The sequence below is a fragment of the Pagrus major genome, chromosome 5 (assembly GCF_040436345.1).
Source record: "Pagrus major chromosome 5, Pma_NU_1.0".
Lineage (NCBI taxonomy): Eukaryota > Metazoa > Chordata > Actinopteri > Spariformes > Sparidae > Pagrus > Pagrus major.
The window spans coordinates 16695801-16712210 of NC_133219.1; the positions used below are offsets into that span (position 1 = coordinate 16695801).

At 38.4% G+C, this 16410-nt stretch overlaps 2 protein-coding genes across 2 annotated transcripts in view; one reads left to right on the forward strand and one right to left on the reverse strand.

Annotated features, from left to right (window-relative positions):
- The window catches only part of LOC140995633 (stromelysin-3-like), a 35338-nt gene extending 26515 nt beyond the window's left edge, over positions 1 to 8823 (forward strand). The window contains 8 exon segments of the mRNA XM_073465712.1: positions 440 to 501; positions 3291 to 3396; positions 4271 to 4336; positions 4424 to 4497; positions 4639 to 4732; positions 6583 to 6778; positions 7050 to 7140; positions 7496 to 8823. Coding sequence (XP_073321813.1) covers positions 440 to 501; positions 3291 to 3396; positions 4271 to 4336; positions 4424 to 4497; positions 4639 to 4732; positions 6583 to 6778; positions 7050 to 7140; positions 7496 to 7583 — 777 coding nt within the window. The 3' untranslated portion in view covers positions 7584 to 8823.
- Positions 8824 to 9684: 861 nt separating this feature from the next.
- smarcb1a (SWI/SNF related BAF chromatin remodeling complex subunit B1a) lies at positions 9685 to 15949 on the reverse strand. Its single transcript, XM_073467311.1, has 9 exons — positions 15837 to 15949; positions 14266 to 14377; positions 13773 to 13902; positions 13440 to 13577; positions 12794 to 12921; positions 12498 to 12664; positions 12188 to 12378; positions 10738 to 10869; positions 9685 to 10146 (listed from the first exon to the last, which is right to left on the reverse strand). The coding sequence occupies exons 1-9, from the start codon at positions 15918 to 15920 to the stop codon at positions 10107 to 10109; spliced, it is 1122 nt and encodes a 373-aa protein (XP_073323412.1). The 5' UTR covers positions 15921 to 15949; the 3' UTR covers positions 9685 to 10106.
- Positions 15950 to 16410: the final 461 nt, after the last annotated feature.

Here is a 16410-nt window from a genome sequence, read left to right on the forward strand (position 1 = left end):
TCACGGCTGTTTAAGAGGAAGTTTTGTGTTTATTTTTTCAAATTACAATATACACGTTTCAGTATGTAGGGATGAGTTGCTTCTCTCTGTTGTTGTGACTTTAGCTGTGACACATCTCACATTTTTCATCATGTAGATTTTAGGTTTTATGTTTCCAATTTTTCTCCCCAACAAAACAGAAGACATCTGCATTTATAGACACTAGCTGTTCATATGGGAACAGAAGATGAGTCCATCACTGTGTGTCATACTTTGATGTTGCACTTCGAACATGATGGTGTGAAGCCTCACTCATCAGTCTGCAGGCATCTGTGGCAGTAAAAAAAAAAGCTCCAGGGCGCCATCTAGAGCGCAACACTCCCTCCCTGCAGGAGAAGTGTCCTCATTTTTTGTTATCAAGTCTTTGTTTCTCTACATTAAGACATGGTGCTCTATTCAGGTTGGTCAGTGTGGCACGTTCAGGGACAGCAGCTGCTGCGTGGATCAGTGGCTCTCAGCCTGGTCTGGTAGTTACTCCAAAAACTGATGGCTCCGGAGGCCGTTTTGCCCACATAGATTATTGGTGGGATGGCAGTGGTGGAAAGTACATTTACTCAAGTACAATTTTGAAGTACTTGTACTTGGGTATTTTCATGTTCTGCTACTTTCTACTCCACTTCTTTTCAGACACAAATATTTTTCTGTTACTGCACTACATTTACGAGAATCACATTTTACATTAAAAATAACCTTGTAAAATACAAGATATATACATAGTATACTGTTAGAATATAAGAATCAACATATTTACTGGGAATAATACAGTGCCTGCAAGATTGGACGTTAATTAAACTGCAATTTTGAAACATCTAAATGTTTTTCCTAACATGTGATACCTATTTTTTGTTTTCAAAGATCTTTCAGGGGCTGTTTCACCTTCATCCACAATTTACTTTAAAGGGGCTCTGTGGAAATTCTGTGTTGCGTTGGAAGCTGGTCGTTTATGTTGGCGGACTCCATTTCTAAACTAACGTTAGCTACTGTTACTCTCTGTTAACGGAGTTGAGAGATGCACTGAGGCGAGGCACTCAAGAATGTGCATAAAGTCACATACTTTGGACTGTCGCGGAAAATCTGACCCTAGTCCTTCACAAAGAAATCCACAGTCTTAACAGCATTAAACAACTGAAACAAAGGTCTCATTTTCCACGTCACGTTACAACCCGCTCACAAATGGCCAATAAAAAAGTGATTAATACATTTGAATTGCAACAAATTGCTCCATACAGCCCCTTTAATGTTTTGCAGCTGTGAGAATCTCCATTTCCTCTGTGCATTGCATTCTGGGAGAATAGTTTGCATCAACAGCACACGTAAAACCGTACTTAGTATGCATACTATCTGGTTTGATTATGCTTCATTTTCCACTGTGAACACACAACAGACTCAAAACCTGTTCAGAAGTACTATGTAGTCTGGTTCTGGGACACACTGTGAACTGGAGGTTTCCAACATTTTTGGTTTGTGAACTCAGCAGATGTCTATGATATGTTCCACCAAAGAGGAATTTCCCCTTTAAATGTCCTGCATGGTCGCGTTTAAATAACAGTATGAGGCTCAAAGAGGTCAGAGGATCCAGTATTTCAGAAAAGGATCTGTAAAAAACCCCATAAAACTAATAAAAACGTGTCAGAGTTTTGTTTTGTCAGGTTTCCCATCAATCAACTCAGATGTATGTTGTGGCCTTTTGGAGGGGCCTGACCCCTAAACTTAGTAACTGTATATAAAGTAGACAAAAATATCTCCACCTGGATGCAACAGTAAAATGCTGTTTACACATGATGCATCAGTATTAACAATCTAATAACGTCTGCAGTAGTTTGACTTTTGTAACTTAAAGCACATTTTGCAGATAATACTTTTGTATTTTTTTATGTAAGTCAGATTTTGAATTCAGATCTTCTACTTGTAATGGAGTATTATTTTTCACTGTTGTATTGGTACTTTTACTGAAGTAAAGGATCTGAATACTTCTCTCACCACTGCTGGATAGTGAAACAACTCATGTCGTTGTGGGTCAGGACACCCAGGTTGAGACCCGCTGATCCAGCTAATGTGACATTTCCTCTGCCATGTCCCTGGTCGCAGCACTTGAAATGTGAAGGCTCAGTGCAAAGTGTCGTGTTCATCAGATGTTAGTTTTTCAGTGCAGGACACTGACGAGTCATTACAGTTTTCATCATTCAGACATTGTTGTTTCTTTTCAGTCTGTTGTTGTTTGAATTATTTCTACAACACATTTCAAGTGTTAATCAGTGAATTCTGACTGCTTTGAAAAACTATTTATACACAAACAACTTAGCAAAAGTTTGTTGTACATACATGTCTTTGATTATAATTTTTTTTTTACTCGTATGTAGCCTGTACCCTGTACATTGAAATGTATTAACTGCGTATTGTTTTCTTTCTAATAAAACCATAACCTTTTGACCAAACTCTGCTGCCTCTAGAGCTAATTCACCACACGAAGTGATGCAGGGAAAAATGTCAAACTAAAAATATTCATATGTTTTATATAATTCACTTTTAAACGGCTTACCACACCCAAATATTGAGCTAAACTAAAAAAAATAAAATAAAAAATATGTTTGTCTGTTTGTTTTTTTTTTTACTTTTTTTGAATATTGGCAAACACCACATTTATTGTGTAATAGAGTTAGAGTTTTCCATATTTTTAGTATGTTTAGAGAAAACAAAGATCTTTGCTGTGACAGAATGATGTTGTGGTTTGTTTAACGAAACTGTTATTGAAACATCTTTTGTAGACGAATCATCAATGAAGATGATTATATCTGTATTTACAAACGCTGATTGTTTTTGAAGTCTTTCAAAAATTCATAATTTTGTGAATAAACTCTAAAATAATGGCCAGTGAATGTTATTTTCATTCATTTATTTTTGTGTTGTACAATTATCATTGCTATCTAATTTTTCAGTAAGTTTTTTTGTATTCCTTTTTAAATATGAGTTTTATTTCACACACTAAATCCTAATGACATGAAAAAAGTTGAAACATATAATGACACCGGAATTAAATGTAGAGATGTCAGAGAGGAAAAAAAAGTCACTCATAAATTATATTTCTACTTCTGTATTCAAACTTTTGGGCATTAAAAGTGACTGTATTGTGTTAAAAGTTTACAGTGTGTGGGCTGGATGGTGTTAATTGAAGCGTGGATGTGATTGGCTGGAGCAGTGAGGGAGGGGCGGGGCCTGTGCTGTTCATTCAGTGAGTAAATCATGGCTGACAGTGAGGCAGCAGCAGCGATGGCTCACAGCTTCGCTCAGGAGTATTTTCAGATCCCTGTGGTGACCCGAGCGTACACGACTGCCTGCGTCCTCACCACCGCTGCTGTGGTAAGAAACAACAACAACAATAACTCAGTAAACAAGAAGAGAACAAACTGTAACCTCCAAGCTCTGACAGACAGGAAACAATTATTAAGATAAAGTAAGAATCCACTGACTCTGATTTGTTTTTTTCTTTTAATACCTATATTATGAACCAAATAATGAACCTTTAAGAAAGTATATTGATTTCCAAACTAGACACATTGAGACATGATGACTGCAGTTTGCTTTCTGGTGCTTTTTAAATGTAAAATCAATTGATTTTCCACATTTATTGAGAAAGTAAATGTCTTTCAACCACAGAGGGCTGACTGAAAATGGTAATTATTTGAAATGTAAAAAAGTTAAACATTTTTGTGTTGATAAATCTTTTTTCTTTTTTAATAACACATCTACAGAGCTTGTAGAAAGGTGCAGAATAAAAGTATATCTTCCTTAAAAACATTATTACGATTGTGAATTAATAATTTTGACATTTTGGGTTCAACATGAGGGCAACAAAATTTCATGTGTTACTTTGTTTATATGTGGCGGACCCTGCCACCTTTTCGAGCTTCAAACAGTGTTCTGGGGACCTTATTGTCCTCTGAGAACATCTTGTTGACTCAGTTATGGAAAAGATAAATATTTCTGAGTTTATTTTATTACCTCATTAATATTGTAAATGTTAAAATTCTGACTTTGAATTTCTTATCCTAAACTACATAGTGCCCCTTTAAAGTTGTGTTTTTATTGTTGTTCATTGTGTTTATACAATTTTATTCAATGTTTATATTCTGCTTACAAATGCAAGTGCAATCATTCAAATACATCTATACATCTATGCATGTCTTGATGCATTAATGATTATTAATCTCAAGCTGTGTGTTGTTCTTTTTAGCAACTTGAGGTCATCACTCCGTTTCAACTCTACTTTAACCCAGACCTGATCATCAGAAGATACCAGGTCATATTTATCAACTATTTATGCATTTAAACCCTGGCTATATGGAAGGTTGTTATATTTACACTCTTTTGTCTTTCTGTCTCTCAGATATGGCGCCTAATAACCAGCTTCCTCTTCTTTGGTTCTCTTGGATTCAGTTTCGTGTTCAACATCATCTTTCTGTATCTTTTAACTGCGTTTGCTCAGGCAAAAACAGAATGAATATTTCAGTTCATCTATGAAAACACTACCATAAATTGTAAACAGCAGTATTATCATTGTCACTGGAGAGAATCTGCCGCAGAGTCCTTAACTAAATCAAGTTATCGATACTGTCGGATGCTGGAGGAAGGCTGTTTCCGAGGGAGAACGGCAGATTTTGTTTTCATGTTCCTGTTCGGAGGAGTCGTGATGACTGTATCCTTTTACATGATGAGCAAAAGAACAGAGTGTAGAAATGAATGTTTTACAGCGACTAACAATGGCATGACATGCGTAAGTCTTTCCTTAAAGGGTCAGTTTACACAAATGACAAAAAAGTAAAATCCTTAGACTCACTTTTATTGCCAGTGCCTTCTGTTGGTGTAATGTAATTTGTCAAACTCTTCCCCTGCCAGTTGCCTCGATTTTATTGGTATGCAGACAGAAATCTGGGAAACAGGGCCAAATAATGAAGGACTGCTGCCAATACAGGATCCTCATTTCGTTCCAAAAGTAATGTTAGAAATCAAGAAATCCAGACAAGTAAAACCAAAACTGACCATCTGCATCGTTTAGATACCACAACTAATAAAATGTTTTTTGTAATTTCGATGAACTGACCCTTTAAGGTGGAAAAGGTTTTAGTCAATTGGGAGCTGTCAGCTTTCAGGTCGGTCGGTCATTGCACTTCAGATTTGTACTGAAGTCCAGTACTTGAGTAAATGTACTGAGAGGCAGCTACTGTACATGCAGCCGGTCTCTTTTTGATGATGCTCAGCAGTTTGCAGCCTGGAGCTCTTGTTCACATTCCAGGTTAATGATACGGTCCTGGTTCCCTCCAGGCTGCTGTGAAACGGTCAATGTGCAGGATTATGGGTTTTTCTGGAGCCGTGTGATGTTTCATGGACAGTCTTAAATTCACGTCTATGAGCACTAATTCTGCTGTAATATCAGGACAGTAGAGCTTTGAGCATGTTACCAGGGCAGTGACATGCTGAGCTGAAATTAAAGGAATGTTGTAGGCTGGCTTTTATTGTGAAGGGATCGGCATTCAGTAAACAAACAAAAAAAATATCATATTAGGCAGGACCATGTAGTGGTTTTGGGACTTTAGCCTAAGAAATACATTTTATGGAATTGCATCATGTCATCACGTACTGATTAATGTCCAGTATTTTACATATTGGTCTTTTGTTATTTTAATTTTCTGAGGACAAAACAGTTTTTCTGACTATAAGCGAGAACATGCAGCACCCGTATGGAAGCCCATCTCCCCCCAGAAAAATAAAAGACTTAAGTTAATAAGGAATAAAATCTCTAAATGGTGAAAAAACTTATAAAAGATAAAGATATCAAGTCAAAAGTGTGTCAAAATTATGATAGCAAGTCAATAAATATGTTTGACTCAAAATTTCATAAATTTGCCTTTAATTAAATATTTTATATACCGTAATTAGATAGATTAAAATAGATTTTTGTCTCAATGAGCCAGAATAAATCAATACTGAAGTTTCACCACCTTTTAATTTAGATTTTCAATCCAACTAATAAATAATCTTGGGGAGTCAAAAGTTGTGAGACACTAAGTCAAATTTGTGACTCCTTCAGTAAAATAATTAAATAGTAACTCCGTATTTATTAATCTGATTTAACAAGTCAACATTTTTGGTTATTATTTCATAATTTTGAAAAAGCTGTCACCAATCTTGACTTATTTCATAATATTAACTCACTAACTTTGAATATTTAGAAAGTAAGTTTCTGACTTTCTATTTCGTGATTAGGAATCTAGACACACCATGATTTACCATTTTTACTTCTATCAGCCCTAACTTTCGATCCATTTTATTTATCATCCGGGCAGAAATGGGCTTCCATACAATAAGCATGAGATAAGAAGGAAGATGTTTTATTTGCTGGTTCGTTTTGACCAGTCTCCTCTAATTGCTATGTAACCTGCTGCCACTCATGACCAGTTTGACTCGAGCAATAAAGTTATTTATTTCTCCATCTAAAACAAACACTCTCAGCTCACGATTAGTTTTGATTAACCTGAAGGCCCTCAGCTGTTCGGTCTGTTCGCCAACATCTTCTTCCTGGGTCAGGCCTTCATCATCATGCTTGTGTACGTCTGGAGTAGAAGACATCCGCTTGTACGCATGAACTTCTTTGGCCTCCTGAACTTCCAGGCCCCGTTCCTCCCGTGGGTGCTCATGGGATTTTCGCTGCTGCTCGGAAACTCCATCGTGGTCGACCTCCTAGGTATGAGAACATTTCACCAAAACGCAAACCAACAACATCTGATGTAACCAGACCTTGTTCTTTCTAGGATGAGCATCTTCTCAGGTATATGGCTGATATGAAGCAGAGCTCAGGAAGGCTGAACATAACACTGTAGCTTTTAGCAACCAAACAGCAGAAAAGAGTGCCTCTGTTGGGGACTATTTTCTGTGGTGGATTAATCCACTTTTGTTGCTTTTGTGATTGTGACCTTCTAGCAGTCAGATGTAAGATGAGTTCCTCCTCTCCTCAGGTATCAGTGTCGGTCACATGTACTACTTCCTAGAAGACGTGTTTCCAAACCAGCCGGGAGGAAGGAAGCTGCTGATGACACCAGAACTTCTGTAAGTGCTCTGTGAATGTAAATGTTTCCCTTTGCAGAAACTTTGTACAAAAATAGAATTAAAAAAGGAGATTTCACACTTAAATCTAGTGCTTCACGGACTCTGCTTATAAACGGCAGCAGCATCATGTTTCTGAAACGTTTTCAATTCTTACTTTTGTATCTTGCACGCTAAAAACTTGGTGAAACAGGCCTCTGTAAGTGGGCAGAAGTTGCAGGGAACAATCAGAGCAGATTAATCAGATTTTTCACTTAAATTTAAAGCACTTAGATAGAGAAAATCTGTTTTCATCTTATTACAAGAAATGCAAAGACATTTTTTGTCAGCTTCATGCGGCCCCATTCTCCATTTACAGGAGGGCCATGTTTGACCAGCCTGAGGACCCGGACTACCGCCCCCTCCATGAAGAGCAGCAGGGTGGAGATCTGCAGCAGGACGACTAACAGCACCAAGAAACCAGCTGGCAGGAGCACAGACAGAGGATGTGGATTTGAGGAGTCCTTGCAGAGGACAGTGGACATGTATGAGGGTATTCAATAACATGTTTATATTTAGCATGTTAACTTTGGCGTCGCAGCGTTCACTTACATTAACAAAAACACAGAAAAATGCCTAAAAAAGCAAATCTGAATTATCTACTAAGAAGACTGCAGTCTAGTGTCTTCAGGACAGAAAGCACAATTTAAACAAGCAGGGAGAAATGGCTCCAAAATGCAAGGGATTATGGGTAGAAGTAACACTGACGCAGTTAGTTTTTCTTGGAAAGCGGTGCAGAGCAAACCAGTGTACCCTGTGGAGGACTTGACCACTACTGGACAGAAGTTTTCACGAGGGGGTCCCCATGTTTTTGATGTTTTACACGATGAGGAACACTGACTGTAAACAGAAACTGTGTTCGCTTATAAGAAAAGGGATAGTTCATCTTGTGGTGAACTGCCCCTTTAAGGTCCACTGACTAGTTTTTTTAAACCTTTATCCTTAGTTCATGGTCTATATTGGGGATCATCACATCATGACAGGTGATCGTATATGAGGGGAATTAATAACCGTAATTTCCTTAGACTGTGAGATGATGAAGAAGAAGAGATGATGAAGCGTAGCTAGTAAACTGACCTTTAAACCAAGATTATTCTGTCATTTTTAAGGTCAGAACTGGAGCCAAGGAGACAGAGACACTGTTTCACAAGCTATTCGCTTGAACAAATAAAAACATCCTAAGAAAACACACTCCAATTGTGTAAAAGAAGTAAAAACAGTTACAGATTCCTCAGGAAGAACTGAAAGGAGCAGGACTGACCCACAACAATCTCCCCTGCTGTTGTGACACTGCTGCTGGTGCACAGAACTGCCGACGGCCTGAAATCCCCTCAGCCCCGTCTGCACACTCTGCACTTTCACCCGCTGCCTTTGTGGGTCAAACACTGGGGACAAAATGGAAATTGCTTAGCGCAACAGCCCGCAAACAAGTCTCTGTGGGAGCTCGACAACAAAACACATCACAATCATCCCATATAACGCAGCGCTGCTCGCAAATATGAATCACAGCTGAGGTGAGACTGATGAGGGTCACTGTCAAGAAACCAAGTCTGTGTTTGCTGAAATGTATGGAAGTCCGTTTCTGCCAGCTATAGAAAAAAAAAGATGAAAACATGATTAAAAAAAACTAAATTAAAAAAAAATCCCACGGTGAGTCATTCTTCTTATATAGAACATCGAAGTTATGAGAAAAAAAGTCAAAATTATGATAGATTTTGGTTTTAATCTCATAATCATGACTTTATTTTAATAAATAAAATCGTAATTACAATTTACCATGGGAATAATTTATAACTGATGGTGGAAATGGGCTTCCATATAGTAATGAGTCCAGCTTTCGCCAAGAGTGTTTATTTAGACACGAGAACAAGTGTTTTGTAAGGAAATTGGCTAAATGCTGATGTTTAGCAGGTAGAATGCTTATCATGTCCACCATCTGTTATCATGCTAACATCTGTTAATTTGCTCACAACTTAAGTGGAGCAGAGACTAATGGGATGTCGTTAGTTTTGCCCCGATCCATTGGGCAAAATGAAGCTTTGACCTGATGGTGGTGCTAGAGAAAAAGTCAGAGGATCACCAGTCATTTAAATGTATCCTGAGGAGACCATAAACGTCTCTAGAAAATTTCACAGCAATCCGTTCAAGAGTGGTTGATACCGCTGGCATGGCTACAAAATATTAAAAAACAGTAACATTAAAAAATGATACTGACTGGTCTAACATCAAGTGTAAATGTTCACCAGGTGACAGCCAAGATGACCTTTAAACTATCTGCTGCTTCGGCATGTTAAGACACTGTTAATTATAAAGGTGGTAATTAAAAGAGAGAGATTTCAACATTGCACTCTTTCAAATCACAGTTTTGAAATACAAACGATTGCTCGTACAAAAAAACAGCTGATCAGTCAAAACAATAATAGCAGACTCATACATCAGTCTAATCTTAGCTATGGCAGACAAACTTATAACATTTTTAAATAATGCACAATATCACCAGACAGGAAATCAAGCTCTTTCACTTTTTTTTTTTATTTTGTAAGAATTATTAAAATGTACAAAAAGACAACAAATACAACATAACAATATATTATCTGAGCCTGGTTGTGTGGTTTCTTCTCCCTCTGTGGTTAGGTAACGAGAGTCAGTGGTCAAAGTGAGAGAGCAGCTTCTCCACACAGAGGGTCGCAGGGGAAACACGATGGAGGGACATTTTCTACCGTGGGGGGGGGGCTTGCCAAACATAACATAAAATAAACATTAATAATAAAAATAAACACGGTGAACAGCTGACTGAGAACCCGGTGGAGGAGGAGCGACATCCAGCGCTTGATGGAGGGACTTCAGGACGTCTTCGTTGCTGATGTTGCAAAGCGATCTCCTCAATCAGATGAGCACCGTTCCTGTAGGGGGCGCTGATGCAGCTTGGTCTACCATGCAGGTGCTGTGTTGGCCAGTCGCCTCATTCGCCTGTAGAGCAAACAGGAACAGTCAACACCTCAAAAATTGGCAAAAATGCTCCTTTGTCTTGTCATATCAGAAAATATTATAGCTTCGATAAACCGCTTACATGGGTAATCTGTATTTTCAAAATTGGTTTGTTTAAAGTTCCTGTTGATCAGGTAAATGAATAACCGATATTGCTTTATTTTATGGGTCCATAATTTCCTGGAAATTTTCCTAGAAAGAGCCATGTAGTTTGGTACTAAATACAAGCAGAATAGTGACGACAGCTGCAATGATTAGTCGATTAATAGATTAGTTGATTGACAGGAAATTAATCTGCAGCTACTATGATAACTGATTTATTACTTTGAGTTATTTTTTAAGAAAGAATGCCAATATTATTTAGTTCCAGCCTCTCAAAAGTGAATATTTTATGGTTTCCTTATTCCTCTAGCACAGTTAACATATTATCATTTGAACTGCTTGTTGGACAAAACAAAACAAAACATTTGAAGATGTCATCTCAGACTCAGGGAATCTGAACAGAACAGAACTGTTACTACCAAAGAGCAGCTGGCTCGATCACGGCGGTCTACTGAACAAACCAACACTGACCTTGTGTTTCTGTCCTGATCTCTGATCTTCTTCTCCATCTCCGCGTCTGTCAGCGTCTCCAGCAGGGGGCACCACTGGTCAGCATCACCTGTGTTTCTAATGGCTATCTCCACTGTGGGCAGCGGGTTCTCACTGCAAAACACCAAAAATAGGAACAAAAACACTTCAGTCTGACTGGATTTACTTTACTGCAGTACTCACTGACTTTTTTCTTCTGCAGCCTCAAACTTCATTGTGTTTTTTTGCTGTCATGTGACTCAGATCGGATGTTTTCTAATCGATGTGAAGCACGGGGTCACTTTTCTGCTGAAGCTTAAGCGAATCCTAAAACATGCAAATTGTACTTGAAGCTTCAAAGACGGACACCTGACATTGTTTCTGTTACAATAACTAAATATTATGGCGTGTATTTAAACATTTATCATGTTATTCGATGGCCTGGATAAGCAGCGTGAGAACAGACAGGATCATGAAAGAAAACCACATTCCAGACTTTGCTGATATTTTAGGAAACACAACAACTCAATGGAAACATAAATGAAAAGTGAGAAAACAAGCGTGAGAAGCGGAGGTAAAACAACGGATCTGACCCTAACCTTATGCATGTGACTGTCGCCTTGAGGACATTCTGGCTTTAGATTCAAGTTATACCATCAACTAATATATGAACATTTAAACAAAGTTTGTTTCGACACCACCATGAGGCTCATTAATCATCATGAAATGAGCAGGAAAATAAAATATTTCTTCCACACCAGATGTCTAACTGTGATAGAGATCACAGCTGCTGTCTGGGTTTTGAAATATTTCATAACTTCACATCCTGGGAAACTCAGACAGCAGACTGTCGGCCATATTTCACCCACAGAAGAAACATCAGAGCAGCAAAAACCAAACAAGACCTTACTTTAACCTCGTTCAACTTCAGTCTGGACATAATGTAAAAACACATCAGGGAAGATAGATTGGCTGGTTTACGATTAGAAAGTGAAATACAGTGACAGGTTTCAGCATCCTGACAAGAGAGAGAGGTCAAATTTCACAGCCACATCACTATAGCAACAGCATATACAACAAAACACATTTCCCCTCTGTTTAAGCAAGTCTTTGAAAACATTTCAAAACCAGCAAAAGGTCAAATTCTTCTTTTGGATTTGTGTTGGAAAATTTGCCTCACAACAACAAGAGAGTTGTTGCACGGAGAAATCGGACTACACAATCTTTCTAAAGGTCATCAATAACTTGTAAGAAGATGTCCATCTAAAAACAATAAAATACTACAATACAAATCATAATGGCTTTCATAGTTGTCCAACTATACACATATGAGAGTGTACATATATATATATATATATATATATATATATATATATATATATATTCAAAAAATGTAGCCAGGATACAAAATGTGTTTCAATCACACATATTCTGCGTGTTGGTGAGACAGTACCTGAAGGCGTATGTCCGCTGGTGCCAGCTCAGCTGACCGCGGATGCTGTAGGCGATGGTGGTGACAAACTCCCCGCCAAGGCCGAGCTCAGAGCAAAGCTTCAGGGCAAACTTCTCAGGAGAGTTCTCCCTCTCAGACATATCCCACTCAAACTGGTCCACCAGGGAGATGTTCCCAACGTGGATGTTCAACTAAAACAGGACAAACGACAGTTGATGAATCGCTCATATTGACTACTAGTCTTACTCTGAAGAACACTTTGAGTTTTAAAAAACTCTCAGTGAAAGTTGTTGGCAGTGTAGAGTGTCACCTTGATGATGACCCTCTGGTCCGCCTGATCCTCCAGGATGCTGTCTGTGGGATAAGACTCGATCTGCTGTCGGATGGCGGAGGCGATGGCAGGGACGAAGGCCAGCGGGCTGAGGTCCAGGTCGTCACAAAGGATCTCAGCGAACATCTCAGGCGTCATCAGCTTCTCTGAACATTTCAGAAGGAGGAGAATTTCTTTTAATACTGATACACTGAGATACTCTTTTCAGTGCCATGGAGTCTTTGCTTTGACACCATACTTAACAGAGACGTGAGGAAGTGATGATGGGGCGTTACCATTCATATTCCAAGTGAAAGCGTCTCTGAGCTTCTGTCCCTCGATCTCCATGTCCAGACGGATTGGAACCAGAACTTCAGACTGAGTGGCGTTCTCGTGGATCACTGCTGGATCGTGGTCGTCAAAGCTGGCCAAGACAAACACACAGGGTCAAAACTTAGCTATAATTATACACTGCACTCGATCAATGTGAATCAGTACCATTACCAGCTGTATCAGGAAATGTTTATTTAATTTAATTTAATTCGTTGTTTGAAAGAGTAAAGAGTTCATTCCAACAGACACGATGGTAGCAGAGTAATAAACAGAATGAACTGCTCCCTGATGTCCCAACAGTCCCTGGCTGTGTCCAGATCACTCAATCTCTGCTACCTAGTATGCTTTATTTACTTCATGCCATTTCATCCAAGCATCCAAATTCTACGTGTGAAACATAACAACCCAACAAAAAAGTGTTTTTGCTAAAAATCTAAAAATAAAATCACAGTTATGCGGCAACATTAACACAAAATAACGATGGTTCAGAAGGGTCCCAAATCCTCAGCTCTCTGGAGATTAAAGTACTGAGTGTTTGTAATATAGGGAATAGTGAGTGAGTGAGTGACAATTTCAGGCACAGTCCCTGTGCAGGATCCTGTTGCTCACCACAGTGGGAAGGTCCTCTTCTTATCGCGGCCCAGTCGGCTGCGGTTGATGGTGGTGGAGCAGGGCACCGCGTCCAGGTGGTGAGAGCTGTTGGGCAGCGTAGGAACCCACTGACTGTTCCTCTTCGCCTTCTGTTCCCTGGTGACAGAACAACACATAAAGATGTGTGAAAATCATACAAAACAACAACGTATACATCAGTATTGTAGGTTTTATTCTTCTCTAATAGGTTAAGAAGGACAGTAATGTAATAACTAAAAGAGGATATCTTCCAAATTAGCAATGTCCACATTTTTACAGACAATGGGTATCACTTGACAGTAGTTGAGGTACCTGAGGTAGGCGGGGGGCTCAGTGCTGATGGAGACAGCTTTGTACTTCTCATCGTTTCCTTCAAGGATCTCCTCGACCTCCGAGGCCTTCAGCAGGGTCACACTGGTGGCCAGCTGAGTGTAGCCGTGATCTGAATGACAAGAACGATGAGTCAAATCAATACAGACTTCACAAGCTGCTTACATTATGTTTAGAGCTCATTCCTTTTTTTATTTCTTTAATAGAACTGTACCAGTAGTTTAGCATAATGAAAAAAGATGAATATCACATTTATAGAACTATTATTTTAACTGTAGTTAGTTTACTTAATACTTAATAGTTCTAGGGTTAATACTCTCTTAGTTTCCATATTATTGAATTGACAGATGTAACTTAATTTGTTCTATTTAAGTTTATACTCTTGAATTTCTAAGTACAAACAGCTGCTCATACTAGAAGAAAGAGATAACAACCCCACCCAGTTGTAGATGTGTTTAGACTGCACTCTACTGACCGTGTGATGACTCCACTATTTTCTTTCGTTCTTCTACTGATGCCAGTTTTCTCCATAATGATGGGTATCTTTTATACAGGGAGCCTCTGAACATACGGAGGTAGTTTCCCACCTGAACACACACACACACACACACACACACACACACACACACACACACACACACACACACACACACACACACACAAACAGACGGAGAAACAAACAGAGAGTCAGGAATCATGAAGGCAGAACACTTTGGTTAAATGTAGATTCTTGATGATAATAAAGTAATCATTACAGTCTGTCTTTTTTTTGCTGGTTCCACTTTAGTGAATGTGTCTACGTATCAGAGTAAAGTGAATGTCTTTGGAATTTGGATTTATGGCATGTCATGTCCCAGAAATAATTGATTAATCAAGACAACTATTGGCAGTTTCATCTAGAATGATAATAATCATGAGTTACAGTTCTGTACAACATCTTAGGATAATCTATATCACAATAAATCCACATCTTAAGTTATTGAATAAACAAGCTGTTATCAGAGGAAAATAGGATGTTTGAAGCTAGAAAAGGTGACAGGGTCCACTAGTTATAAACAAAGTAAAACAGTATGAAATTGTGTTGTCCTTTAAGGTCAGTTTGTTTATTCAGTCATGATATCTTTATTTAGGCAATGAAGCCTTTTCTCTTGTGATTAAAATGTCTTCCCCAAAACTACATAATAACCCTTTAGGTACAAATGCAGTAGGTTCATGTCAGTGAGAGAGAAGCTGTGTATGCTTATAATTAAACCATCGCACAAATTACACATGGTTAGTACCATTAACCCAAAAGATTAGAAATTTCAATTTTTTTTTTTACTAATGCTCACTAAATGAAGTGAGTATAATAGCTGTTACGAAACAAGGCACACCTGTAGTATTTACATAAAGTCACATATTTTGATAACTGTTGTTTTTGAGTACCTATACACTCAACTCTCTGCTATCACGGCTATCGAAATATTGTGACCCTAGATTAAATACTATGGACTGAAGAGTCTGGTATAACATACACATTTATTTATTGTGCAAGTAACCTTACAGCCAACATGTACTGTTACAGTTCCTAGGGGGAGCCATTGTCACGTACCAATATACTAGAACAATTGCTCGCATGTATGATTTTTACAATTTTAATATACCAAATGTTAATGTAACTCATATAAACACCGAATAAACCAGCTTTGGTTTGCTGAACGTTAGCGCCGGATAAACACTCATAACGTTAGCTAGCTAATTGATTAGCGTTAGCTAGCTCAGACGAAGAAAAATGGGTGAGAAGGACAAACGCTTTCAAAACAAACGTATTTCCGTTACACCCACTTAAAGGTGAATGACGTGATATTTTAGGCTGTTTTCAGCTGCATTAACAATTAATAAATATACAATAAATGAATGAGTCTTCGTGCGCTGTCCTACCTCTCTGCTAGCATGGTAAGCTAGCTAGCTAGCTGCCAGCGGACCGGCTGCTAGGTTAAACGACACATTTCTGCCAGATGCGTGAATCGTTAACACAAGAGTTTGTTAAAGAGGTGAAACACTAACCTCCGATCCGATCATGTAAAAGTCTCCATCCTCCTCAAGCTGAAATTTGACCGGTTTTTGTCCAAACGTCTTGCTAAGCGCCATACTGAAATGCAATAACAAAGCTCTGTGCTACTGCGCAGGCGCGACCGACAAGAACGTCCAGTCGCTGAGAGATGACGTCTTATCAATCTCCATCAGATATGACTTTAAACTCCTTCTGAAGAGAAGTTACATTTAATTACATTTCACGGGTTTCTTTTAAAAAAAAAACTATTTATGGGTTGCATGTATAATTAATTCTATAATATGAAATGTTTATTTCTTGTCCATTTTTGGTTCCATGTTATTGTGTAATTAAACCTTTTTGAAGTTTATTCATACATTTATATACTTGCTTACATACTGATTTGCATTACACTACTTACTTTATTTTATGATGTGCTGAGATTTTACTCTGGAAATGCAGCATATCATAATAGCTGTGCATTTATGTCACTTTGTATATTGAATTGAACATCAAATTCCGTCTGGAGGAATAAATCCTAACTTGATGCAAAATTCCCGTGTACTGTACTGTATCCATTATCATTTT

Excerpts from the sequence above, each read along its gene's own strand:
- smarcb1a (XM_073467311.1), bottom strand. The coding sequence starts at position 15,920 with ATGGCGCTTAGCAAGACGTTTGGACAAAAACCGGTCAAATTTCAGCTT. Across the intron at positions 13,578-13,772 it reads GAGCCCCCCGCCTACCTCAG|GGAACAGAAGGCGAAGAGGA; the intron begins GTACCTCAACTA and ends TTCTGTCACCAG. Across the intron at positions 10,147-10,737 it reads GATCAGGACAGAAACACAAG|GCGAATGAGGCGACTGGCCA; the intron begins GTCAGTGTTGGT and ends TTTGCTCTACAG.